This window comes from Pezoporus occidentalis, unplaced genomic scaffold (genome assembly GCF_034315485.1).
Source record: "Pezoporus occidentalis ecotype Australia unplaced genomic scaffold, CSIRO_AGI_Poc_V1 ctg28, whole genome shotgun sequence".
NCBI classification, from domain to species: Eukaryota; Metazoa; Chordata; class Aves; order Psittaciformes; family Psittacidae; genus Pezoporus; species Pezoporus occidentalis.
In genome coordinates, this window is record NW_026914718.1 from 5,764,327 (window position 1) to 5,792,072 (window position 27,746).

The 27,746-nt window shown below is 40.3% G+C and overlaps 1 protein-coding gene across 6 annotated transcripts in view; it reads right to left on the reverse strand.

The window, feature by feature from the left end:
* Window positions 1-27,477, reverse strand: part of CDK13 (cyclin dependent kinase 13) — a 48,937-nt gene extending 21,460 nt beyond the window's left edge. For all 6 annotated transcript variants that reach the window (XM_062625426.1, XM_062625425.1, XM_062625422.1 and 3 more), the window contains exons 1-5: window positions 26,236-27,477; window positions 15,133-15,738; window positions 10,897-11,064; window positions 10,492-10,631; window positions 8,358-8,528 (exon numbers count right to left, since the gene is read on the reverse strand). In XM_062625426.1, the coding sequence (XP_062481410.1) occupies window positions 8,358-8,528; window positions 10,492-10,631; window positions 10,897-11,064; window positions 15,133-15,738; window positions 26,236-27,467 (2,317 nt within the window). In that variant the 5' untranslated portion in view covers window positions 27,468-27,477. The remainder of the gene's footprint in view (window positions 1-8,357; window positions 8,529-10,491; window positions 10,632-10,896; window positions 11,065-15,132; window positions 15,739-26,235) is intronic.
* Between the last annotated feature and the right edge of the window lie 269 nt (window positions 27,478-27,746).

Genomic DNA, 27,746 nt, shown 5'->3' on the forward strand with positions numbered 1-27,746 from the left:
TAGCTTCTGCCCAACAAGAACTCATTACAGGTTCTGGGGTTCCTAAATAGAAAGTTTTAACTCAAAAGCTAGCGAAAGTCTTGGAGCAGTAATGAGAAGTTAGCTTGCCAGAACATACACACACACAAATGCAAAAGCTGGATTCTAGTGAACTGACTTGTTTTCTTGCACAGTAGCTGAAAGGGGAAGAAAGGGTGTCAAATTCATCTGCTTTTTAACGAAAAAAGATCACTCATAAAGTGTTAAACTTGTAACAAAGATCAGTGTAGACCAGCTAAACTACAGGCCATTGCATAAGACACTCTGAGTTCACTGTTTTTAATTGAGGTCCTTTTGTCCCATTGCATGTTGTATGTTATAAGGAGGAAGCAAAACACTGATCATAAAATATCCATCAGTGTGAACAGAGGATGTGGAGCAGGAGGTAAATGACTTCAAAAGGAAAGCAGGAAGTATTAACAGCCATAAAGAACCAAAGGTCTGCCGTGTTACTATGTGCATAACTGAGCTCACCAATGCAGTTCACCAGTTCAGTATGGGAAAAGCACTGAGTCTCCTCATCTTGGTCTTTTAAATCAAGGTAACTGGCAAAGGTCTACTTTACTGACAACTGCTGAAGTATGAACCATGACATATTTTAAGATGCCTTGAAACAAAAGAGCTGATATTAATGCTGCAGTGCCAGAATAATCTAGACATGCTCTTCAGAGAATGTCAGCTCAACAAAATCGAATACCAACAATCTTAGTATCTTCTTGCTCTGGGATACAAAGTTAACTGCATGGCAGCACGCTGCACTCTGCATGTACATGAGAGGGAGAAAGACTAGGAAGGGTCAGTGGGATTGTAGACCTGCTCAGTGAGAACAGTCGAACAGTCTTCTTCTTTATATGCGAAGCAGGCTCCATGCCTTGAGCATTTTCTGCTCTGTCACTAGCTACCAGGACTTTTTTGCCACTATTTATAACCAGCAATCAGAATTGGTACCCTCATGCAAGAAGGAAAGCTGACAACAATGGAGACAGTTCATAAATAGAACAGAGCAGTATCTGGGAGTTGATCCAATTATTTATATTCTCCACAAGTCTCATTAAGAAACATACACTAGAACAGTACAAACGCTAGATGCTCCTTCCGTACCAGAGCAAGAGGACATGCACAGATTGATTACACTTCTGCATCACACATATGATACAAAGTTAGAATGTATTGTTAAAAACGGTCAAAACTGGATCTTCATCGGTTATGATAAACCACTGAAATTAGTCTACTAGCCTTGGCAGTCTAACCATTAAAACGTGATTTTCAGTATTACTCAAACTATATTTGGAAGTGACTGTAGCTGCAAAAAAGATGTCAAGCAAACTGAAGTGAAATTCAGTTTATTTGTACACAAGCGTGGTGCCCTTTTCTGATACAGATATACAGGTTTGGCCTACAAAACAGTTATTATTCCACTTGATCTTTTCAAATTTCTACTGCTTTTCACCAGATCAGGCAATCTTCACAACAGGGAAAGAAACTATAGATATTCAAGAAGAAGAAAAGAGTCATGAAAGACTTCACAAGTTAACTATGCACAGGCAGAAAACTGTTTACTACAACATAGCCAGAGTTCAAGTTTAGAGCATCCTTTAGTGCAATCAAAACGAATGCCACACAAATACCCATTCCTCAAAAATGGAAAACAACAAAAAATAATTGTTCTTCCCCTTATGAGGCTAAGACGTTCAATAACTTGGAAGTTACATTTTAAAAAGACCCTTTGTTTCACGCGAACTTTGCCAAATATCCACATTTCTGAAAGCAGTGTCACAAAAACACCTAAAGCTCTGTTACAGTAAAGCACATGCAATTCAAATGAACTGAGAACTGTGACTTTAACTTTACTCATCTTACTGCACTTCCCTGTAAGTACCTGTGGGGTGGGAAGCAGCCTACAGCCACATGCTGCAACAAAACACCAGCTGGGGGTTTGCGTCCTGTGTGCCCCATTTTGTTTGCTGATAGCACACAGCTTATCTCCATTCCTTCATCTACTGAGATAAGAAACCTTAACTTCACTGCATGTTGACAGAGCAGCAGTAATATTGCCTACTTCTGAATATGGGATAAGGGCAGCTGAATCTATTACGGAGGTACACAATAAATTCACACCAATGGAAACAATCCTCTTACCCTTACTTCTCTTGTCTGCACTTCAAGAAATGAATCTTTTTGACCACTCTGTCAGTTAAGACTGATAAGGGTCAGGAATTGAGATACTGCTTTTGAGTAGTTAAAGGATTAACATATCTTCTCCTCCTATTCATTTATTTCAAGTCATGGAACTCTAAAACCCAAAATGAACTGGGGCAATAATGCTGTCAAGTGACAAATATAAAATGGGTAACTCAAGACATGGCACTGATGATCCATAATAATTTTCTAGGGGGTTATAAAAGCTAACAAAACACACTTTTGTGACACAGGCAGGCCCTGGACTTTTTTGGACTGTCATCAAATCATACAGATCCCACAAAGCAGGACATTAAATTAGGCATTTGTTCTCAAAGTGAGATAGAAGTTCTTCAGGCTGTGCAGGGAGGGAAGCATCAGGGGAGAATGATTCAGAAGCCTACCCAGATGACAGCTTTTAAGCAAATATAATTTCATAGGGAAGGTGTTTGGGGTTTTTCAAAATATCTGATACAGATCAGAGTAACAAGGAGACTGGAAGTGCCTTATTATGTGCAAATTTTAATTCAATCCTTGTATAAATGCATTAAAAGAGTACCTTGAAATGCAAAAACGCTTAAGAGAAAGGATCCCTGGCTCATTCAGTACATGGTATGTACAATGCAGAGTTGAACAGGGTTTCAACAGTTTGTTCTGTACTCACTGTTCAGAATGAGGCTCCATCAGATTTTCATCTCGCTAATAAGCCTCCTCAGCTTCTTCTATGAAATACATAATTATTTTTTCCCTTGATTGATTCAAGATAATTGGATTATATTTACTCTTCCACTTCCTTAACATTTCTCTACCAGTACTTACAATACACTATATTCCAAGACAGTTTTAAACAGAATTTTGTCAAAGCTTGAAAAGTACAGAAACAATTTCTTATATTTAAATTCCTTAGAGTCCCTTAAACATTCATCTTTTCTTTCTACTCACATTTTACAAACCTATTTTCCAATTTACAAAACACCAAATAAAGTTATAGCTACTGAATTAAGCACCTTAAGTCTAAAGAAAGCATCCTTGCCATGTCCTATGTTATTCTCCCATTGCAAATTCAGTTCATTCTCCTCTTGAAACAAATCCAACCCAAACTCCACATGCATGGAAACACATCCTGAAGTAGTTGTACCAGCCAAGGGCATACAGAAGCCCTGGGAGCAAATAGTTTCCTTGTTTAATTACATACTACAGGAAAATAAGAAAACAAACAAAAAACTTAAAGCAGAGGAAAAGTAAACCAAACATATCAGGGATTTTTCTCAGTTGGCCATAACATGGATCAGGTTGAAAAGCCACACAATTAGGTCTGCACTCATTCCAGAACAGAGTCCACTACGGCACACAGAAACAGGAAGCACCACGCAAACAGTCACGCTATGCCTGATAACTGTAGCATGAAAGCTATTTGGGTAAGTTTCTATCAGCTATTTCAGGAGCAGCAAGGCACGCTGTAGATTAGAGGTTACTGAAATTCAGGACAGTTTAGTTTTGCTGACCTTCGCAGGAAACCTGGATAAAGCTAGTTACAATAGAGAAGGAACCTGTAGTGTTTACTGTAGTGAAGTACTCTCTGATGACATGATCGCTGTCACAGACTTCCTACAAACCACAGGCTTTCAGACAAAGTACTCCTCAGTGGCTGTGAGAAAGTAATCTGGTATTCATAGAATGGTTTGGGTTGAAAAGGCCCATTAAGATGATCTAATTCCAAACCCCTCTCACAGGCAGGGACACCTTCCACTAGACCAAGCCCTGTCCAACCTGGCCTTGAACACTGCAAGGGATGAAGCATTCACAACTTTCTTGGGCAGCCTGTTCCAGTGCCTCGCCACCCTCACAGGGAAGAACTTCTGCCTAATCTACAATGTACCACAGAGCCAGTGTTTTGACAGGAGTACTGCCATGCTGTCAAGACAAATACCAACTTCATGCCTAAAATAGGCTTGTTAACTTGTACTGCAAATCAATTCAAAATTTAATCTAAAATAAATTTAGATTTTTAGAATTAATAACAAACACACACAATCCAACCAGATAACACACACACAGAAACAATCCGAATGAAAAAACTCCAAGCTGTGACATTAACCAGATCTTTTTTAATGGAGTCTACCATGCAAAATTCTACACCTCCCTTGGGTTAGCAATTGAAAACGCTTCTTCCAGTCAAAAGGAAGAGGAGATGTCCGTCAGTACACCTACTGGTTTTACATTCACAGCCACAAAAGCTAAGTCACGCACTCTGTGTATTTAACAGAAAGATACTGTGGCAGTCCCATAACCAGAATGTTGAACACTTGCAACAGCTTCTAGCTGATAAAGCAGCAACTGAGAACTGAAGGACCATCTCAGGTGCCCAAAGTTAAAAAAGAGACACCTAAGATCATATAATTAATTGTTAAACTGAGAAAACAAAAGCAGAGCTGACAAAAGCCCAAAGTAAGAAGGACCTTTTTTCCAGTCATTCTGGTTCATTTTATAACTTCAGTTATTGTATAAAATTATAACTGAAGTGGCTCAACTAACTTAGTTTATGAGGTGTATAGATTTGAATATACCTAGGAAATAGCTCTTTGTTTTCAACTTGTTTTAAATCTTGCCTTCTTCAATTACTGTTACACAAGCAACGTCACACAAACTTTAGGAGACAAAAACAACCCAAAGCACTAAGAGATGAAAAGCTTCTGCCCAGTACAATCCTTTTGCTCCAAACTCTGCTCCAAGAGGACATGAACTGAAGTCCATGAATATGAACTTTCAAACTCCTATTAATTTGTATTACCACCAAGCAAACAAAAAGTGAAGGAAGCTTTAGTTGCCATCAGATTTGGTCACAAACACCAACAGTGTCAGGCTGCTTCTACTACTATTGAAGACTGACACCCACAATTGCTCTTGTACTAGCTCAGTAGAGGAAAATGCTTTAACAAAAATAACCAGAGTTCTGACATTTTAGGAAAATACTGAATGGAAACTACAGCTCATTGCTGCTATCAAGTCAAGTGAGGCTTTATGTCCCAAGAGAAGCAGAGGAAGCTTAAAGAAACAAGCCTAGAAACCCCCAAGCACAACTGACAAATGTACTGTTAAGTCAGCTCTTATGCAGATACACACACAAGACAAGATATAAACTATTAGTCTTGTATTCCCATCCCTTACCTTGTGTGCTCACCCATCTCCCTCTGTATGATAGGCAGGGGGGAAAAGCCTACATGAAAAACATACAAAATGGATAATCCTTGCCACACCCAACATACGTGTTTTACCTGTCAGGATCATGCTTGAGAATCAAGATACTAAATCACCGATGAGTAATCAGAAATGCCATTCTCCAACTTGATCATCAAGCATGTCTCATGCATAATGGAAACTGCTAAGTTACACTTCAGGTTTCAGTACAGCAGACCCACTCAGCTCCCACATACAATCGCGCTCATGTGCTGTATTTCCACTGGGAAATACACTTAAAGCATTTCTAACACACTGGTCCAATGTGTTACATTTCATTTTCTAATGGCTGGCTAGAAAGAATAAACTCAATCCTATACTAAAGCTATTGTTAAATTTATATAAATTTATAACCCAAGCTGGCCAGGATAAAACGCAGATAAACTTTTCTTCTATTTTCTTTAAAAGCAAAATGCTGTTGAAACTACTGACACAAGTCAGATACTCAAAAGTTTGTAACACAGGATTATGTCACTTGAAATCACAGAATCCCAGACTGGTTTGTGTCAGATGGGACTTTAAAGCTCATCCAGTTCAAACCCCCTGCCACAGGCAGGGAACACTTTCCACCACAGCAGGTTGCTCCAAGCCCCGTCCAACCTGGTCTTAACAGTGCCAGGGATGGAGCAGCCACAGCTTCCCTGGGTCCCCTCTGCAAGCACCTCACCACCCCCACAAAGAAGAACTTCTTCCTAATGTCTAATCATGAAAGCATGTAACACAGCTCAAAGTACCAGGACAAATCTGTATAAGGCAAGCTATTACTGGTTTGCAGCCAATGTTGCTATCTTAAAAAGCATCATTAAAAAAATTGTACAAGGTGTGTCCAACATCTACATCACTGTCAGAAAACTGCATTTTAAATTACTGAGATCCAAAGGAGAAAAGAAAACCTAAAACAAAACCAAAAAAAAAACCCAACACCTTGAATGAATAAGCAGACGAGTAAGGATATGACAGTCAACCTTAGACACAAAATTAACTTTACTTATATCAACTAGAGAACATGTGTTGGAAGAAATGTTCCCATTCCCTACTTTTACAAATGGACTATCAGCAGGGTTTTGTAAAAGTTATAATCCAAAGCTAAGACAAGCATAATAATGTACATTAAGCATAAGTATATTCAGAGGACAAAACACTTTGCTTCTATTGTAAGCTCTAACATTTCTATAATGGCTCCTTCTTAAAGGAAGCAGCCTACTTTTGTGTTTGCAATGGTTTACTGTGAAGATGATCAAACTCCCTCCCACTTGCATTCATTTGTCCCCTGCATAGAATACAATTTGGCCACAACATCTCGACTATAAACCTCCATCTCACAATGAACTACTCATTAGAGAAATACAGAATGCAGTTCCTGGAAATAAAAAAAACCAAACAAGCCCTCCATCTTTTCACAGATAAATCATAACAGCACAGTCTCTTTATCATGCTAATGCTTTCAGAAATTAATTTGGTGCTAGCATCTCCAGAGAAACCGCTTCCCTTGCAAGTTTTCTGAAAATAACTGTTTTAATAAGCTGTTAAATGAGGAATTAAATGAAAGCAATATCAAAAGCACAAATATAGACTTGGGCAAAAGAAAAATACATCTGAAATTAATGAGACACACAGTTTGAAGCACACCAAAAAAAATTTACAATTCAATCCTAGACATGGCACCAAACAGAAAGAGACAATTAATTAATGAGTTATTAAGTTTTAAGTCAAGGCTCAACGTGGTCTCATTAGCCAAGTAGGTTAGACCTAATTAAAACTCAGTACAAGATTCACATGAAAAGCCTAAACTGGCTGTTGCATACTGTTGGGATTCAGAGCGGGTGCCAACCACTGAAACCTGCACACATCCGGGGAAACTCCTTTGCTAGATGGTTTCTACTTCTAAACACAGTAAAAATACAGCCTGGCAGTGCTGTATTTGTATATATAATACTTGAATGTATTATACTTTCTAAAGATGCTAGGAAAAAAAACCACTCATTCCTGCTTAATTTTGACAGCCATTTTCTGATTCATCACGATGTCACCCAGTGTTTCTGCTGGCTCTGCAGCAACATACAGTGTTTTCTACTGCACTGGAGCTGGGCATGCTCTATGAAAACTCTTGGAAAGAAAGCCAGGAATAAGCACAGATATCACACTCCAAACACACTCCTCAGCCAAGCCATCTAGCAAATCGCCCACTGAACATTTTAATACCCCAAAAGAAGTTTATAAGACTTGGACCTAAAAGGAAATAGCCTCCAAAGACAAATGACCCCTCCAAACCAAAAACACCAAGCCAACAACACTGAATGATTTCCACTGTCTGCTTCATTCTCCAGGTTGCAGTAACTCAAACAAGCCAGACTTAACACTGAAGGAACCAAAAGAGTAAAAGTCTGTGTGTCTTTTTGGTGGAAAAATATCCCCACCACACAAATCTTCTTATCCTTCTTCTAGCCTTTGAAATACACATACCCAACTAAGAAAAACTGTCTGAAACACATCTCAAAATCAAAGCCTACAATGAAAAACACCTCTTCAGCATTGAGCCTACAATAGCCTAAATGATAAAAGAAAATGAGGAAAAAAAAAAAAGACTAAAAAAACCACAACTAAGATCTTGCTATTGTTGCTGGCCTCCCTAATCTGTGAGCGTCAAGAAATCAAATACCTGTTCCTCTCCTGCAAAATTGGAATCATTACATTTTCTTATCCCACAAGATACTTGCAAAAACCTTTCTATGAGCAAAAGGCATAGCTGAGCTGAATAAAGGACTTATACTAGTAATTAAAGTCCCTTGACAAGCATCACAATTTACACATTTTTTAATGAAGCAGAACTTCAAATCCAGCATCACAGACTACTGTATTAGGAACTGAACGAGAAAGAGCTCCTCCTGCATTAGTGTACATACCTTTGTCCTTCTTGAAGTCCAAAGCATCTTCCTTGTCTGTCACTATTTCCTTCATGTTAATAATGCTTTGGTGATTAAGCTGTCGAAGAATCTTAATCTCCCGAATAGCTGTTATGGGAAACCCTTCCTTTTCATTATCCAGACGTACTTTCTTTAGTGCCACCATTTCCCCTAAGAGAATACAAACCATTAAGATTAGCAAACAAACTATGTGATTCAGTATTAACTTTGCTCATTTGTTTTTTAAACCCTTCCCATTTATTACTGTTTCTGAGCAGACTAAACAGTTAACATTTTGATGTTTGCACCAAACACTATGCTGAATGGAAACAGAATTAACTGTTGCTGGGAAACTATCACAAGGAGAAGCAAAGCTATAATGAGAATTTTCAGCTACCCACTGTAAGGCCTGTTGTCTTCTTCCTGTACACCCCACTCACCTGTGTTCTGATACTCCACATCAAATCTTTCAATAAACCCCCATGTAAAAGCTATTATCACAACAGCCTTAAAGACAGAGGCCTACGTCTGCTCAGAGTTTCTTGTTACTACCATAGGTAGAAAAAGCCACATAGTTCAAGATGACGCAGATGACTAAAGACTTACCTAATCATTCCATATACTTTCTAATAGCAGAAGTGTCACTGCCACGTTTACATTAAAGACAAATTTTCCTTATTATTCCACTGCAGGCTGGCCTAGGCTCTGCAAAATGGCAGGAGCATGATCTCCTCATGATGGAGGATATCTAAAGACTGTACGCCAGATCAACCATTTTGTTCTTGAAAGTTTATTGCTGCATCCTGCAAGTTTACTGACAGCACACATATCTTTGTTAACTCTAGAAAGGCCTTATTATACACCCATGTATGATATATACACACAATAGGTCACATTTCAGTATGACACAACATCCACTTGCTTTGAAAGCCCACTGCACACCTTGTCATAAGACATCTCAACAGCTTTAATACCACTCTGCACAGGGTTTTAATTTAAGGCTAATGAAAGGTTTTCTTAACTGTATGGAACCATTCAATACAGACAGTAACAACTACTGAAGGCTCAGCAATGATTGTTACACAAACAGCTTGACGCGTGCTAAAGAGGCAATATGGTTATGGTAAGATTAACAACTTAAATATGCAGATAACAAAATCCTAGGCGAGTAGGAAGAAGCTCCTAACAATGATCTGCAATGTTTCCCAAGGTAGAAGTAAAATATGAGACCTGTGACAGTTCAACTAAAGAACTAAAGGTTGCAAACTGAGACAAGCACAGGCGAAGAATGGCAGAGGAATTATAATTACACTGCTCATTCTCCTGGAGATCAGAAAGAAAGAAGTGAGGCTGGTATGTGATCCTATGTGACTCAGCTACTGCTGAAGTAGAAAATTATCCAGCACTCAAAGCATGCACAAATAAGCCAGAAGGGCAAGCAGTCACAGCAAGAACTACTAATTGGACATTAAAAGATCAAGCAACATACAGTACATATGAAGAATCCACTTCAATACATTAGCAGTAATGACAGCATTCGTGCATATCACAGTAGTGATGCTTGCTTATTTTAGCAATAGTTTAACATGAAATTTAAAACCTATGTCGCTGCTGTAGCCATACTGCAAGAAAAACACCCAATATGCAATACTTAAGGACTCTGCTGCACAGAGGCAGCTTCTCTTCCTGTCAGCTAATGACCATTGGAATACAAAGAGGAAAAATGGCTAAATCTCATGCATAGCTTCTTTAACCCTTACATCCCTTCGCAAACTTCGCTGTCATCCTGTCTAGGGTCCCATTTTGTTTCTCTGGAGTATTTACCCTCTTTTCTTCACTAGCCCAATTGTATACAAAGCACCAAAACTCAAGAAATACCAATTAGAAATTAAGAGCATTCAGCTTGCTTTCAGCCACCATTTTATGCATAAATAATTCTTTCCAAGGCAGCAAAATGTAACTTCTGAGTTAGACTAATTCTGGATTTAAAACTAACCAAACAAACCAACAACTAAAAACTTTCCAAACATTAGAGGGCAGAATGCCACACAGTTTTACTCAATATAAAAACCAACCCAAAAATATCCTGGTCACTTTAGAACAGCAGGATTACATTCACTTTTTCTGGACTTACCTGTGTCTTTATCTCTGGCTTTGTAAACTTGCCCATAAGTGCCTTCACCAATAATACCAATGATATCAAATTTATCCACACAGCGCTTTCCCCAATCTATTTCTTTTTCTTTTGTTTCACCATGTCGTGGTCCACATATTCTAGAAAACAGCAAACATTTCTAAGAATATAACTAATATATTTAAGGATTGTTTTAACTTCGACAAGACCCTCAACACTAAATATTTAGGAAACATTACTAGGTAACTGGCTTACTACCATTAAGTGGGAATAAACCTTGCAGTTTGATTTCAGCCTCATTAATATTACAAAAAGTCATTGAAAATCAGAATTATTTGGAAAAGAATATATTTTAGAGAAACTGATCACTTCTTGACAGGCTTTATAAAGTCTACTAAAACGTACTTTGGTCTTCTCTTGCTGTGTAACTGAACTGCTGGTTTCTTTTCTTCAGGACTTTTAGATAAGTCAGCACCTCCAGGCAACTCAGGTGGAAGTGGCAAATCTGCAAGCAGATGGCGAAGTTTCTTCTCTGTTTCCTTAACTGACTTCACTGAAAGATTCTCTTGCAAACTATTAAAAAACACACAATTTTACTATCAAGTTGAACACAGTAGAATGATATTAACATACAGAAAGGAAAACCTATTGGAATTACTTTTTAAAATACATTCTAGGCTCTTGATGCATCAACATTTGAAATTTCTGCTCTTTAACTACCAAAATTCTGCAGGAACTATGAAACCAGACTTTTCTGGTGAAAGCTGAGGTTGGACGACACAGCAAGCCTTACCAGACCAGACTTATTCAGCCACACAAGCTTCTTCGCAAGCTTACAGCCTAGACTGTTAAGAACATTTAGAGCTTGAGCACTGACAGATACCAGAAGTGCAGTGGTAAAGTCTTATTCTGACTTCTCACATAAAAGAGTAGATTACCCTAATCCAGTTCTCTATAAGGTTGGTCTCCAGAGACAGTGAGCGTCACTGTTACAGTAATACTGCAGGGCATTACAAGGCAGTCCACACCACCTCTTTTACGGGTTACCATCTCATACGTTTGCTGAAACTCTCCATATTCAACATGTTCCTAGTGATCAGCATGCAAATCAAGTGGGAGGAAGAAAAAAAATCAGATGAAGAAATGACTAAACGTTTTTATGCCATGGGTTACTGATACCTCACCATTTTTTTATCATCAACTATTATCAGTTAACAGATACTGATAGTCAATTCTCTGTCGTAAGAAAAATCCCCCAAACACATGTACAGCAGAGTATTCCTTTAACAATTACTGTACACAAAGATTCTAGAGATGCTCTCCTCAATCTAATGGGAAATTCTGAAAGCATTGTACTTGCTGCAGCATATTCTTTTTTAAACACATGGTGCCATATTACCAGAACTTCCTTTAGTTTGGCTAGATTTGTGCAGCTACAGCATATTCAGCAATTTTAAAGCCACAGCCTTCTTTAAACTTGTCTAGTTTCAGCCGTAACAGTTATTTTTCTTCTTCCTAGTAGCTGGTGCAGTGCTGTGTTTTGGTTTTAGTTTGAGAACACCACCGATATTTTAGTGGTTCCTAAGTAACGCTTACCCTGACCAAGGACTTTTCAGTCTCAAGCTACTGCCAGTGAGGAAGGGCACAAGAAGCCAGGAGAGAACAGAGACAGGATACCTGACCCCAACCAGCCAAAGGGGTATTCTACACCACAGCACATCATGCCCAGTGTATGGAACTGCGGGGAGTTAACCTAGAAGGCTCAGATCGCTGCTTGGATAGAGCTGGGTATCAGTCAGCGGGTGGTAAACAATCGTATTGTACATCATTTGTGTTTACTGTTTTTTTTTCCCCTTTCCCTTTTAGTTTTATATTCTCTCCCCTTGATATTTCCCTTATTATTACTGGTGGCAGCAGTAGTGGTTTGTGTTACACCTTAGTTACTGCCCTGTTCCAATCTCAACCCACGGGAGTTACATTCTTTCGACTCTCCTCCCCATCCCTCCAGGAGAGAGCGGCTGCGTGGTTCTGAGTTAGCGGCTGGGCTTAAACCATGACAAGACTTTATATAATTACATAACTGTTTCTCTCCCACAGGACTGTCATATAATATTCGCTCTTTAAATGTCAAACTTCATCACTGCATCAAGAAAACATTCTGCCATGCTTTCAAAGGATATTTTCCAAGATAGCTGCACTTGCTAAACAATACTACTTTACCATCAACATCCTTCTCTGGGAACCTATCTGGAGGTTTTTCTGCAGCTTCTTACCAATTTAGTTTCATATATGAAGCAGGAACTTCTGTAAATGGAAGGATCTTACAATCTTCCATCATGGAGAATGCATATGTTCTCTCTTACATTAACTTTAGTTACCACTCTTTAAATAAATTTAATTTTTTTTTAAATTTAAATAAAGCAGTCCAGCGTGTTGCACACGTCCATGCTTCCCCATGAAAACAGAACACCTGAATGTCTTCTACCACTTCTCAAGCTGCCACTGCCTGAATTTAAACAAGTAACCTCAAGGAAGCATATGCTGCTCTCATCACAAATACAATGGTTAACATGCTATACAGAACGAACCACTTTTGCACAGTGCATGGTAAAGAAAACAAATCTCAGATTTTCAAGTTCATACATTTCTATTTCTCTCAAAATACGGACCCAAAACTTTCACAATTAGCAAAAGCACAATATATGAGTGGTTCTGAAACAGATTTTGAAATCGGCACATAAAAACAGATGCAGCCAAAAGCTGCCTTTATTTCAGGACTGTGAAATCACATCACTGACCACCAGAAGAGTCTTCTCTTTTAGCTAACCCACACAGTGGTTCTGAAACACTGTTGTTTCTTTAGGTAGCATATTTGTGGGTTCATCAGGTCCTTGCTGAACTTGACAACTGACATGACATTATGAACCAGACAGTTCTGCACAGTATCAAGCTTTCTTTGTTGGCACAGTATCTCTGAGCCTAAGGTAAACTCACTTTGCCCTCATCCCCACTAAAAAACATAGACCATTTTTCTTTGAGGACTTAAGCTTTATCACAACTTGTAATCTCAACCATTCTGAAGTGTATAAAATGCTACAGGCAAAACTAAGCAAAGCTTACCAGTGCTGACAGAACCATAGCTTAACTGCAGTTTAACTCCTCCGTGCAGTTTAGCTATGCTTAAAACAGGTATCACATTAAAAAACACTAACAATGACAAGCAATTAGCCAGCTTCAAGTTGAAATCTCATTTAATTTTATCACAATTAACACTGCAATGCCAATCATATATATACTTATTAAACCAGTCAGACCTGTTTTTACTTAAAACAGTAAATCTTGCTCTCAAGTAACAGTGTCAGAAATCCTGTTTACCCAGGGAGGATGGCTTTGTCATAACTACAAATGCAGCAGCACATTTGCCATACATGTGTGCTTCTGAACAACTGGAATGACATTTGCTAGAGTGCTGAAGGGCAAGAAACACAATTTCTCTTCTACTACTAAAATAAATACATATATAATACATTGTTAGGTTAGATGCATCTGCCAAGGTTTCCTGTGCATGCTAATGTTTAATGCAGCATTAAATTACCAGCAAATACAAGAGAAACATTTACACCTCTAGTTATAACTACTTTTACTAACTAAAGAAACACTACACACTTCTCAAAGAATAAGAAAAGACAGGCTGGTTTCACAGATATGGAATACAAAGTGCTTCAAAAAGTTCTGAATTTTGCTTTTAGTTTGTTTTCTTACAAAGACATATCACACAAGCTAGTTATTACTTCAATGCTAAAAAACTTCGGTTTACTTGTTGTAAGAAGTTGCTTTCTTGTATAGATGTGTGAGGCATGTAAGACCATGAGTAAAAACAGAAGTAACTTCCCCTCAACTTGTTCACCAAACAAAACCAGTAAATTACAGCTCATAGTTTTCCAATATAAATCACACCACAGATTCTCCATTAAGACTATGAGGAGACTTAATTTAGTCTAAACTCAAATGGCAGTCAGAATAGACATGAATTTCTTCACTACAGACCAATTTTTACACTTCAAAAGTTGACACCAATGACAAGTCATAAACCTCACTTCCGCTATACACACTCAAAATGATACCGATCTCTGAGATAAATTATACTAAAATAAGACACAGCTATAAAAACAATTGCCTCACATAGGCAAGAGAATCTTTACTTCAAGCCCCAGCTAATCAAAGAATTCACACAATTAAAGAATTCACATATTGCTACTAAATTCAACTTTCCCAATGTATATGTTTGCACCAAACTTGAAATCCTGATACCTTGAATGCATCCTTGCATTAGTCCCAAAACTATTATGTACCAGCAATTTTTAATCACCTCTCTAGTTTCTTTTTATTGAAACATTCCTAACGAAGTCCTTCTCTTTCCAAGAACGAGTTCAATTATTTTCATTTCCAGATCAAATTCCTTCATTTCACCAAGAGCTTCCATGTTAAACAAGAGCAAGAACTACCTAATGCATCAGCCCGATTCAGCAAATAAGTTTATATTCATTTTCCAAGGGAAATAATGAGAACAAACAAACAAACCCAAACAACAGCAATAATGAAAAGGAACAGACAACACCAAAAAGCAATGCCACAACCCACCTATCAGTTTCTTTATCTTCAGGCAGCGTGGGAGGCAAAGGCAAGGGTGGCAGTGTGGAGGTTGGTAGCGTAACAACTCGCTCCTTCTCCTTGGTTACTACACTTGGTGTACTCGGTTTGCTCTTCTCTTTTACAGTGATGGGTGGCTGTTTTACAACAGCTAGTTTATTCTCTTTTACTGCTGCAGGTTTCTGTTTAGTAATTTTGTCTGCAATTAAATTATTTTCCCCCTTTGTTTCAGGAAGCGAGACCTTTGCTTTTGCTTTGTCATTCTTCAAATTCACACTGCTCGTAGGAGAAGGTGTATGCTCAGTTTTTATTTTCTTTAGGTCCTTTACATTGTTCACTTGAGGCGCACTTACAGCAGCATCAGTACTTCCCTTAGTAGGTGTTGAAGTATTAGAAGCTTTTGCACTGGCTTTGGCTGCCTCAGCAGCTCTTGCTTTCTTGTTTTTGTTCAGCTCAGCAGCAAGGCTGCTCTTCAGAGTCAATGTACTAGGAGAGATACTTGAATGACGACTTCTGGATCTAGATAATCTGTGTCTGCTACGAGACCTCGAGTGCCTTGATGAATATGGACTTCTACTTCGAGATTTTGCTGATCTCCTGTTTCAAAAGAGTAAAGATGCACCCAGTTAAAATTTAGCCTATCTGCTTTCCCAGTGTATCTGCATTTTTGACAAACTTGTTTTTTAAACCAACCATTATCACCATGCTTCCAGAATAAACAGAAGTCTGTGAAATAGTAAAGATTGTGCATTAATAATCTAGAGTTAGTCGATCAAGATTCTACATCTAAACAGGCTGATAGAAGACGTTAAAACTTTCTTAGACATGGCTTATCCCATTGAAGAGCTGCAAAATACAAGTATGTCTATAGGACAGATATATTCCTTTCTCCTCACTACTTATCAGATACATTTCTTACCTTTAAAGAAAATCCGGTCCTATGCAACTTGTGCAAACACCATGAGTATATGCTGTATTTGAGAGAAATTCACCTGGCTACACAATCAGAATTCAACAAAATTAAATTAATGCAACAACATGAGAAGAAAAACCTAAACACAACACAGAAGCAGTACTTGTAGCAGCTACATACACTTCACTTTCACAACCGTCATTAAAATAAGTCTGAATAAAAGACAAAACAACCCTACCCTATACTTGTTATAGCTACCGATAAACAAACATATTCCACAAGCAGGCCTATGCTCTGCCTGCATCAGAATACAGAGACTAATGGACAAAACAAAAGAAATAAATTAAAGATATCTAAGCCATCTACAAAATCACAGCAGGAAAATAAGGCAGAATGAGGGCGGTTGTGAGGAACCTGAACAGTTAGAAAAACAAATTTCTCTTGTGCCAAAATACCATTTAATACGAATTATTTTTCAAAGATACGCCCTAATTTACCTTGTAGAAGTTTTGGATGAGTTCTTCATTAAAAAGGAAAAAAATTAACTGGGGTGAAGGGTGTGGAACAAACACAGTAGCCTAATTCACTGCTACTACACAGAAATGTTATGAAATAAATGAAACGTGGGGGATTTAATCCATTTCACCATACTAAGAATAGCAAGGGTATTCAACCGATTTGCAAGTATTTTCTTGATTGAAGTGTGACAGAAATCTATTTTGCTTGAGTATATCACTTGAAGAACAGGAAAAAGCATAATCAGGATTAAAAAGAAGTGTATTCAGCAGCTGGACAATGAAGAAAGTATCGAGCAATAGCATAAATAAGACTTCATGGAGACAGAAGAATTTAAAAGTTCAAAAGAGAGCACCTGTATAAGAGAGTCTGCCAAAACGAAATCAGCCAAACAAAAAGCAGCAGCCAACTACAGTCATTATGGTCAGGACTATACACCCCAGTATCAAATTTTAGTAACAATTAAATTAATTCAGTTTTAATTGTCCACACAAGAAATTATATTTCAAGGCTTCAACTGAAGAAATAATTAATATAGTACAGCATTTCTATTGTGTGCGATATTTACTGATTTCCAAATTCACTGCATTATAAACAGAACTGTCAGTCTTTCTCAAGCAACATAAGAAGAGACAAATCAAGATTATGTAGAAGTCACTGAAAGCAACATGTAGGCATGCACGCTGGATATTAATGCCCAAGCTTCAACATTCTATAGGTAAAACTGAAATTGATCCTCATGGCTAAAGACCCTTGAAAGGAAAAAATAAAAATACATCTCAAACCCCATCTGAGGACAACTCTGAAACTAACACAGTTCAATTCTATGCCAGGAAGTAGGTTTTATGGAGTTTTCTCCAAAATCTATGGAGTTTATAGAGCAGGGTAACAATGACAGATGGCAATAATAAAAACAAGAACAATAATCATCATAGAAATAACAAGTTTTTAATACTTTCAGAAATAAAGGTGCTCTCTAAATTTTCAACACAAATTTCAGGTTTTGGTTCACTTAGGTAGAGAGGTATCAATGTACACATCCATTAAAAAACAAATAAAAACATTATAGTGGTTAAAAAAACTCCCTTGAAAACTCACTTCTGTTCCATTATGAATCATAGGGTTGGAAAGGACCGATGTTAAATTTCCAAAGTAATAATGGGAAAAGTAAGTATTAAATAACATAGACTGTTTTCAGAGGCTTAGCCAAACTAGAGTAAAAGTGGAAAAGTAGAAAGTTCCATAATATACAATTAAGAGGGGGCAGCTGAAGAAAAAGGAGGGCTGAGACTATCCAGACAATACACACACTTCAGATGCTGGGCTAGAGCTCTCCTCACACCATTCTCTCACCTTCCGAGAGGAATTATTATCTCAGGCAGAGATATACTGTTACAGATCCACACCAGCTGTACAGGCAGTATAATTATATTTCTCCAGCATCAAGCATAAGATAATAAGCCCCATTAGTCCTGAACTGACTTCTATAAATGGCACACCATTTCTGAGGATGTTGCTGACCTGCCTTGGAAAACATTTGCTTGCACATCTTGTTCCTAGATCAGCTATTTTAAACAGTCACTTCCTCAGTTACCTGCAGAACATAACCTCCACGCTGAAGGACCTCACTGCAACCCGTACTGAACTTAAAACATGCCCTAATGGTCTAAAAATCAGATATAGTTCTTTCATAAGTACAATTACTGGTTTGTTTGGGCTCTGTGGGGCAAGCTGGTTGTTTTGAAAGATGCCATATATAAAGTAAATAATCTATGTCACAAATAAATGTGGACCTAATTCCACATACACTTGAAAAGAGAAGTAGCAGCTCAAAACACTGTAGCTGCTGAGACACCATACATCGTAAGGCTGTTTCTGATCCACTTCGGGTCAAAACTAAAAGAGATTCATTTATATCACTCCTAAGGATGAAATGAGAAAACCTGTTCAAATTAACAACTACTAACACTCACTTATCAAGTATCATAACGTGGTGAGGAAAAGGCACTTTGGAAAAGCTGGGGCAAAAATAACCTAAATCTTTGTATTCTCTTCAAAAACAAACATGTAAGGAAGTAAAGTGTTGACAGCGGATTGATGTACATATTTTACCAACATCAATCAGGAGAGCCTGGGATGTGAACACCGATTTATGCAAGCTCAACAACAAAAAACTCGAACCATTCTCCATCCCAAGTTTCAAACCTTAAATTACAACAGCATAACTTGGTCATGTCAGAATTGCATCTGTGTGGGAGGCAGCAAATACACATACACACAAATATTTAACTTTCAGTTCCAGTACATACAGCCCTTAACAGCAGATCCAAATGACAGTGGCCTAGTTATGAAATATGTTGACTGAGTATAATCTCTGCACTGGTTTATTTCTTTCAGAAGTTTTTCATTATTTACATTTACGTCAGCAAAAAAAATTATGTTGCATTATATATGGCATGTCTGTGCTAATAATAAACTAGAACTTCCTTTGGCATCTTAAAAGACCTTTGCAAGAATCCCTTTTTGTACCTTGACCACTGAGCTAGACCCAAGAGTTACAGCAAAAATATTTAACACTTTCAAGAGACAAATGCTGAATCTTAAGTAAAAGGCAGTTTTGTCAAGTGCAAGTTATTCAAATTACAATGAGAAAATCTGTTGTTTTCATAAGCATAATGATGTTTTCAAATATTTAACTATTCCTTTCTTTCATCAACAGTAATTCAGAAGTCCCAAGAGAACCTTCCAGACTGGACAAAATTTACGTACAAGTTTTCATCTATTAAAAATGGCACAAACCCAAAACTATGGACTTTTACAAGCTTTCCCACAGAAGGATATACAGAATTCAAGATAGGTCAAATATCGCCTTATAGGTAATGAAACCAACCAATTCACTCTGTTCAGAGCTAATGCTCATTTGACATAAAAGATGAAGTCGCAGCAGCGCAGATATGGGCTCACAAAATAGCCAGTGTCAGCCACTTCAACAGGACACTGACATTTTACTGGGGCCCTGAAAAAAACACCAGGGAAAACATCTGAAACATACAGTGCTCTCTAAATCTTCCAACAGATTTCTATTTAAACATGTGTGCATGCCTTATCGTACATTTGTCACCACCTATTTTGTCTTCAGATAACAGTTTAACACAGTAAACAGGAACAAAAGAACAGTGGCTCCAACCGTGCAGAACTGCATCACCAACTGCAAACAAATCCAAAACAATCCAAACATTTTTCCCTTCAAGCCTAGAGACATGAGGAAGTGTGCTACATATATATATAAGGGGCACATCCCAATTTCTCTAGTCAAAATCACCTTTGGTATTTTCTGGTAACATACATGAGGACAGACTACTGAGAAATCACTGCTTCTGCTAAGTTTCCTCCAAGGCTTCTAGACTTTTGTCTGCACACAAAAGTACTTGTAAATGAGGCAGAACCTTTGCCACACTTAGCCACCCAGAGCCTCCTGCGAGCACAGAATCAATGAGATTGGAAAACACCTTTAAGATCACCAAGTCCAACCATTGCCCAGCACTACCAAGGCCAACACTAACCCATGTCACTGAGGGCCTCATCTACATGGCGTGTGAGCATTTCCAGGGACAGTGATTCTGCCACTGCCCTGGGCAGCTTGTTCCAGTGCCTGAGCACCCCTCCGGAAAGGAGTTGTTCCTCTTCTCTATCTGAACCTCCCCCAGTACAGCTTGAGGCCATTTCCTCCCCCTCCTGGTCCCATCCTCCTGTCAGGCAGGTGTAGAGAGCAATAAGGTCCCCCATGAGCCTTCTCCAGACTAAACCCCCCAGGTCCCTCAGCCTTTTCCCCATCACACCTGTGCTCCAGGCCCTGCACCAGCTCTGTTGTCCTTCTCTGTCTCCTCTCCAGCACCTCTATGTCTCTCTTGTAGTGAGGGGCCTAGAACTGAACACAGGATTCAAGGTGCAGCCTCAACACTGCTGAGTACAGGGCACTTCACACAGGTCGATATTCCTACAGAGAGGATAATTTACATGCTTCATGACATTCATAAAATCACTTCTGAATCATATACATATCTCAGTATGGGTTTATTGTATCTGTAGGACCAGTCTGCATTAGAACTAAGAAGTTCTAAAGCTGCTTTTTTAATTCCTCAGAGACAGCAACAAAGGAGACTAGGAGCACAACTAGATTAGCTGCAAAGAGCAAATGAAGTAATTACACAATATTATGTGTAGTTACAAAATAAATTGGGGGGGGAAGGGACGGAAGGAGTTGAAGACATTCTCCACAAAGCACATAGAAGAGGCAGATTTCAAGAAAACTGGTCACAAAAAAGCACTAGTAAAGAAGTCACCCTGAAATCAAATCTCAGCACCACTTTTCTCCATTTTTCGGAACAATCAAAAGATTGTGGGGTTTTTTCCCCTCCCTTTAAGAAATAATAACTAAAGGTTGGTTTAGGTATCACAGGTTTTTAATGTTTTTTGCCTAGCATCCTAGAGTTCATAAAACAATCTCTGCTTAATTAATACAATATATCCAATGCATAAAAAACTACTTAAGATATCAAAGTGCGATTAGTTATAAATTTCAAGACTGTTGCAATATTCCTCCTTCTCGCAACATTTTTTTGCACTTACCAATTACCAAACAGTAGATTTATGAATGAGGACTTATTAATTAACAAAACACTACATTCCTAAGCACAGAATGAAAGAATTCCAAATAATAACGCTTAAAGGTGCTATATTTTACTATTCTGATACCTAAAAGCAGAGGAAAGAGAATTGACAGTGTTACACATCAGGTCCCCAGGTATACAGGTCTCGTTCAGCTTTACCTGGCTTTTCTTGCCCTGCTATTTTTCTGGGTGCTTCTTCCCTTTTCCAATCCTCCCTTCATTTTAACACACACACAAAAAAAAAGCATTGCATTTTGTTGGCAAATAAGGACAGTCAAGTGTTATCTTCTCATGTTTGTAAACTCAAAAACCTCTTTTCTTCCCAATCACTTCAAGAGTGAACTAAATTTAAGGTGCTAGTAGCCAGCTATGCATCTTACCTAAATGCAAATAGTGTTATATTCAGGATATATCAGAGTCCATGGAGTTGAACAAGGGAACTGATTCTGTAACTTCTTGATAAAATATAGGACAAAGGGATTTATGAGAATAAGAGTAAAAATCCAACAAACAGAAGGAATTTAAACATCCACTGTAGCTCAGCTCTTTCACCAACTACACTGCACTAGTAAGCACTGCCATCTTCCCCTGCATGGTAATGACACAGTGTATTTAAAAAGGGAGACCTAAACTTAAATCAACTAGCCTCACTGCAGATCTTCCAAGATATCACTCAGTAGCATAAAAAACACTGTAGTTCATACAGTATAGCTTTTCTGTGTTGTGCTACCAGGCAAACAGATAATTTAAGCCGTAATAGTGCTCACTTGAAACCTTATTACTTAATTTCATTATTTTCTCCAGCCCCTGGTTCAAGGTTATATTTTAAGCAGCTCTGCAACCAACCTACTCAGCTGCTTTGTGCATGAAGACAACATTAACTTTCCTTACTGCTTCAAAACATGAATCTTTAAGAGTCTCCAATACATTCAGCATAGGATACTGAGAAATTCTGAACATGAATTTGATTTGGTTCTTGAATCGACTTTACAACTCTGTATTTTAAAATGAGAACACGACCTACAAAGAAATCAGCCAGCAAAGATTCAGCTCAAATGCGGTGTTCTAAACACATTAAAAAAAACAATAGCTTTTTACATCAAGTCCCTTCCCCCAGTACGGAAAGAAGCAGTGCAACAAGGAAAAGGAAAGGTACATCAACATGGCTGGGCAAAAGGCAAAGTCCACTGTCAAGTAACAAAACTAATCTTCATAAATTCAGAGTATGCACTAGAGCGAGAGCCTCAACAGTCACTGGAAAAATTAGTTACTCCAAACAGTAAAAACCTACAGCCTCCCATTTCAACTTCTGGAAAATACAGTTTTACTAAACAAGATTAGAGAGCTTTACATATTTTAATCAAACACAGCAAAAAAAAACTGTTTGAAGATCTCTTACTCCTTTTAAGTCCAAAAGTAGCAGAATTAATGGACTCAAAGGCATTTTTATATCAATGGACCAAACCATGCCTTCTCCATGAAGTAGGCATTTACTACCTGAATATGTATTTTACCATTTTCCCTATGTTTGTTTTGGTTTTGCAAATAAACAATCCATACTTTCGCAGACCCTCACTACTACAAGACTACCTACAGCTAGAGAATGAGATGGCTCTATAGTACCAATAAGAAATTCTGTATTTTTCCTACAAACAACACACACATACACAGTAGTATGTATGGTAGTAGTGCCCCACCTACTTACTTGTATCTAGGCAGATGGGTAGGTGTATCCAAATTTGGAATAATGTGACTACTCATCTATACAGCTAACTGAATTAAATGTGTGATCACATAACATATGACCTGACTGAAGTTATGAAAAATAGTTCTGCTCTTCCTATTGCCCTACTGCCTTTCCTTATTTTGTCAACCATAGGGTTTTCTCCCCCAACACACTTTTAGTTCTTGTAATTCTTTTAATCCAGTCAGCATATCAGTAGAGAAATAAATACTTCATACTTCTGGTATTATGGGAGAATTCACATTTCAAAAGTGCATGTGCTACTTCAGAACAGCTGTGTAGCTCTCCACAACAAAAAACAGTAACACAAATCCACCAGCAGCAAGTAAAGAACTTCCATCCAACAAATAGAAACAGGTCAAACAATCAGTTTGCCCAAAACACAGACATTTACTACTATTATAATAGAACAGACAATTAGTCTACCGTTCAAAGAGAATTTTCCAAGTTCCAAGGAAGGCATATCTGATATCTTTAATCATCACTGAAAGACCAGAGTCAGTCACTACTGCAATTACTCCCTGCAATTGCACTGTTGCTGCTGCTTGAGAAAAGCAGGGATTCAAATGAGCAAAGCTGACTTCACATGTTTCTCTTAAACTGTTTACTAGAAGTTTCTCCCTAAGCAGCTCGGGGACCTAGGTGAAATCAGCATCCTGGATGCATGAGCCTCCTAAGCATGCTAGAACACTTTCATCCTCATTTTCTATACCGCAAAATACATAGATATTTCATGTAACATTACAGAAGACATACATGAGATGCAGCATGAAAAGAGCAAAAAGACCTGCAGCCTGGAAAGCTCAGTCATGTACAAAGTTCTTACTGTCTTGACAGCATTACAGCTGGATGCATGCCCAGAATTCAGCCTTTAAATCTACGAGATGAAGAAGACAGGTGCTGTAAGAAGCGTATGCCTTCATGAAACTGTAATATTCTACCACGTCTAAGGCCCCTATACCATTATCCAAACAGCACAGCAGAATTTCAGTATACTGAGCACAGTACCAGAGAGTCAAGCAAACAAAAAGGGATTAAGACACAGTTTTCAATGGCTAAAACAATCATATAAACACTTTCCATCTTTGTTTCCCCATCACAATACACATAATACGTAATAGCTTTAGGGAAGTAAAGAAACACTAGCTTGCATTTCTTCACACCAAGCAAACAACTGAGCTTATCTGCACACCTTTGGTTTCTTTAATTTTCTGTGAAAATTATGTGTTTACAATGAATGCCACAATAGGACAGACCAACCTTTCTTTCTAAATATAGCAACCTCTCTTTTTCACTCCCATTCCTCTCCAGTGACAATCTGCATTTGTTAACAAAGTAATTTATCTGTAAGCAGTTAAAGACAGGATGCAAATTACAGTTTAACTGGAGGGAGGAAGGAAGGTGTGAAGTCAGAAAGCTAACTCCTAGGAGCAGATCTGAAGCTCAGGGAAGATTTACACACTTAGCACAGAGATGTTGCAAAGAAAGGAAACTTACACTCTCACACTTCAAATCACACGCACACTACCAACACAAAAAAAGAAACACAACACCCCTACAAAACTCTGTTCTGTAACTGTCACCTGAGCAACATATCCTATACCTCCTATTACACCCCTATCAGGCAGCACATAAGAAAGGATCCAAATGAACTGTCAATCTGACCAATACCGCTACTTGTAAGTGCAAACCAAGCTTACATAATTTTGCTCGGCATTATTAATTTTCTTATTCCAGGATATAACTATCTACAAAAAAACAATCTGATTCCCAGAGCGTTTAAGTCATATCATGCACATAATAGTCCGACTATTCTATTATTGAAGTAATTTTTAAAGGGTATCCTTAACCACTTTGAGCAGTTGACAACATGCTGTTTTTCAGTGCACTCACAGTGTTTTCTGCTTGAAACACTCTATTGTTTACAAAATTATTCCATACAGGCATACCTTAAAACAATCACTACTTTTCCAAAGGCACCTTTGTTTTATCCCTGTGAACAAAGCAGGCCACAGTTTTGTTACTTTGCTCTTTTAAAACAGCAATCAATGCACACCAGGACAGTAGATTACCAACAGCCAGTGAAACACAAGAACGGCTTCAGAATCCTCACCATATACACTGTGGGACACCCCAAATAGTAACCAAAGCAAAGTGCTTGTTATTAACATCAGAGAACAGCTCTCAGACAACACACCAGGTAATGCCTTGGGTAACAACACACTTGTCAAGCAATTCACCTTGACAGATTTGAAACTGAAGTCCAGATGTGAATTTGAGAAAGGCTATAAACAATGAGGCAACAATAAGACTCCAACACGGGAAATACAAATTTTCAGTTATAGATACGTATTAACCAAATGCTTTAAATTTCCAGTAGTTTTGCTGCAAGTTCGAATGTTTAGAAAAGCTTTAATTCCACAACACTGTTTGTATCTGACTAGAGAGACAGCCCTTGTTTCCTCTCCATTTAAGACATAAAGGTCAGCATTGCTGTGACTTTTAAGTTCCCACTACAAGTAAGACAATGATTTGCAAGCACACCTCAAGTATATACATGTACATAACCTTACTGGGAAAAGAGCTGACATATGTTTTCACAGATTGTGTAAAGTGCAGGAGGCAGTTTAACAAAACTTGACACTGATTCTTTTTCCTAGCAAAACAGAAAAACCAACTCTTCCTATAGACCTCTAAGGAAAGCACGAAACACTTGTGAGGCAAATTGCCTAGCAGGTTGTTTGCTCTTTAGATTAGTGGGAATTAAAACAAACACAAATATATTTAACATGCTTCCTTTTATACTGGGAAGCAAGATGCATGAAAATGTATCTATGAATCTCCATACCCCGTAAGCAAAGACTTAAAATCTAAATTGGTCCTTCAGGAAACCTGACCTCTGAGAACCATCTTCATTCAATCACCCTCAGCTAAAAATGCCCTCATGCTCTTCAGTATTTAAAAAGCCTTTTTCCTTTTAGGTGGTCTCCCATGGAGAGAAACTAACCGTAGAACTACTACAGGCACCCACATCTCCCTTCCTTGCGGAGACAGGACAGGAAGATCTTTGTACATGTCCTCCCCCCACTTCCCCCCACCCCAGCTTTCATGGCAGCAAGAGGAAAGGCTTTTGTTGCTAGACACAAGCCTCTCCAGCCTGCCCTCCAGCCCAACCCCAGCCACGACTCCCCTCCTCCACCAACCCCCATCCCGGTCCTTCCCTCCCTCCCCACCGCCAGGCCCGGACTCACCGGATAACGGGGCTGTAGGGGCTCCGCGACCGACGCCAACTGCTGTAGGGGCTTGGAGACACATCCCCACCGCGTTCGTAGGAGCTGTGCCGGCTGTAGCTGGGGGAGCGGCGGCGGCTGTAGGGGCTTAGAGGCGAGCGGCAGCCCAGCGGGCTGAGCGACTTGCGGCTGCGCTGACTCTGAGAGGAGCGGTGCAAAGGGGGGCTGTCATCCCGCCCGGGGCTGGGGGACGAGCGCTGCCGCCGGTAGGCCCTGGGCTCAGGCTTGTCATCTCGGTAAGCCTTCGGTGGGTCCTTGTAAGCCGAGGGCGGCTCCTTGGCCGCTTTAGTCCGGCTCCGGTGCGCTTTGCTCTCTCGCTCCTTCCTGCTGCTGCCGGGCGAAGAGAGGGAGCCCTTCCTGCGGCCGTCGCTGCCGCCGCCGCTACTGCTCTTGAGTCCCTCCCGGTCCTGGCCCCCGGTGTGATTGTGGCGGCTGCGGGACTTGGAGGAGGACGAGGAGGGCTCAGTCAACCCACGGCCCGCCGACGCCCCCTCCTGCTGCGCCTTCTCCTCCCCCCGCCGGCGGTGCTCCCGGTGCCGCTCCTTGGAGCGGCCGCTGCTGCTGCGGTGCTCCCGGCGAGACCGGCTGCTCCGCTCTGCCTCGGGCCTCTGCCGCTGAGTCCCGCCGCCACCGCCCGTGGACGAGGCCGGGCTTCCCCCGCCGCTGCCCGCGCCGCCGCCGGTCGCGCCGCCACCCACCAGCCCTTCGGACTGGGAGCTCACGTCGTCGTACTCCTCCACCAGCGTGCTCAGCCCCCCGCTACCGCGCCGCTTGTCTGCCTCCTGGGTACCGGCGCCACCGCCGCCGCCGCCGCCGCCACCACCTCCGCGGCCCCTCCGCCGCTTGTGCCGGGAGCCCGAGCGCCGCTTGCCCCGCGGTCGCTTCCGCTCCCCCCCGTCCCCGCAGCAGGAGGAGGCGCCGGTGGCCGCCAGGAAGAGCAGGGACTGCGGCGGCAGCGGCGGCTGCAGGAGCGGGGGCTGCAGGAGGGGCGGCTGCAGCAGCGGGAAAAGCAGCGGGTGAGGGGCCGGCGGCGGGGGGGGAGGCTGCGGCTGGGCCACGAAGCGCTTCCGTCTCCGGTGATGCAGCCGCTTCTTGTCGACTGCCGCCTCCACTGCCGAGCTGCTGCCGCCGCCGCTCCCCCAGCCCCGGCTTCCCCCGCTCCCGCCGGCCGCCGCGTCCGAGGTGCTCGGCATCGAGCTCACTCACAGCCGAGGACGAGGACGCGGCCTAGGGAATCCACCACCGCCGCCTCCCTCAGAGCGCTGCCGGCGCCATGGAGACCCGGCGCCGCGCAGACACCCGGGGACACCCGCCGGCCGGCACCGGGGCCTCACTCGTTCCCTCGCTCTCCGGCCGGCCGCCGGCGCCCGGCCCGCCTCGCAGCCTGCCCCGCCGCGCCGCCTCACATGGAGCCGCGCCACCACATGCAGGGTCCCTCAGTTCGCGCACGGGCCTGTGCCGGGGCTGGGGGC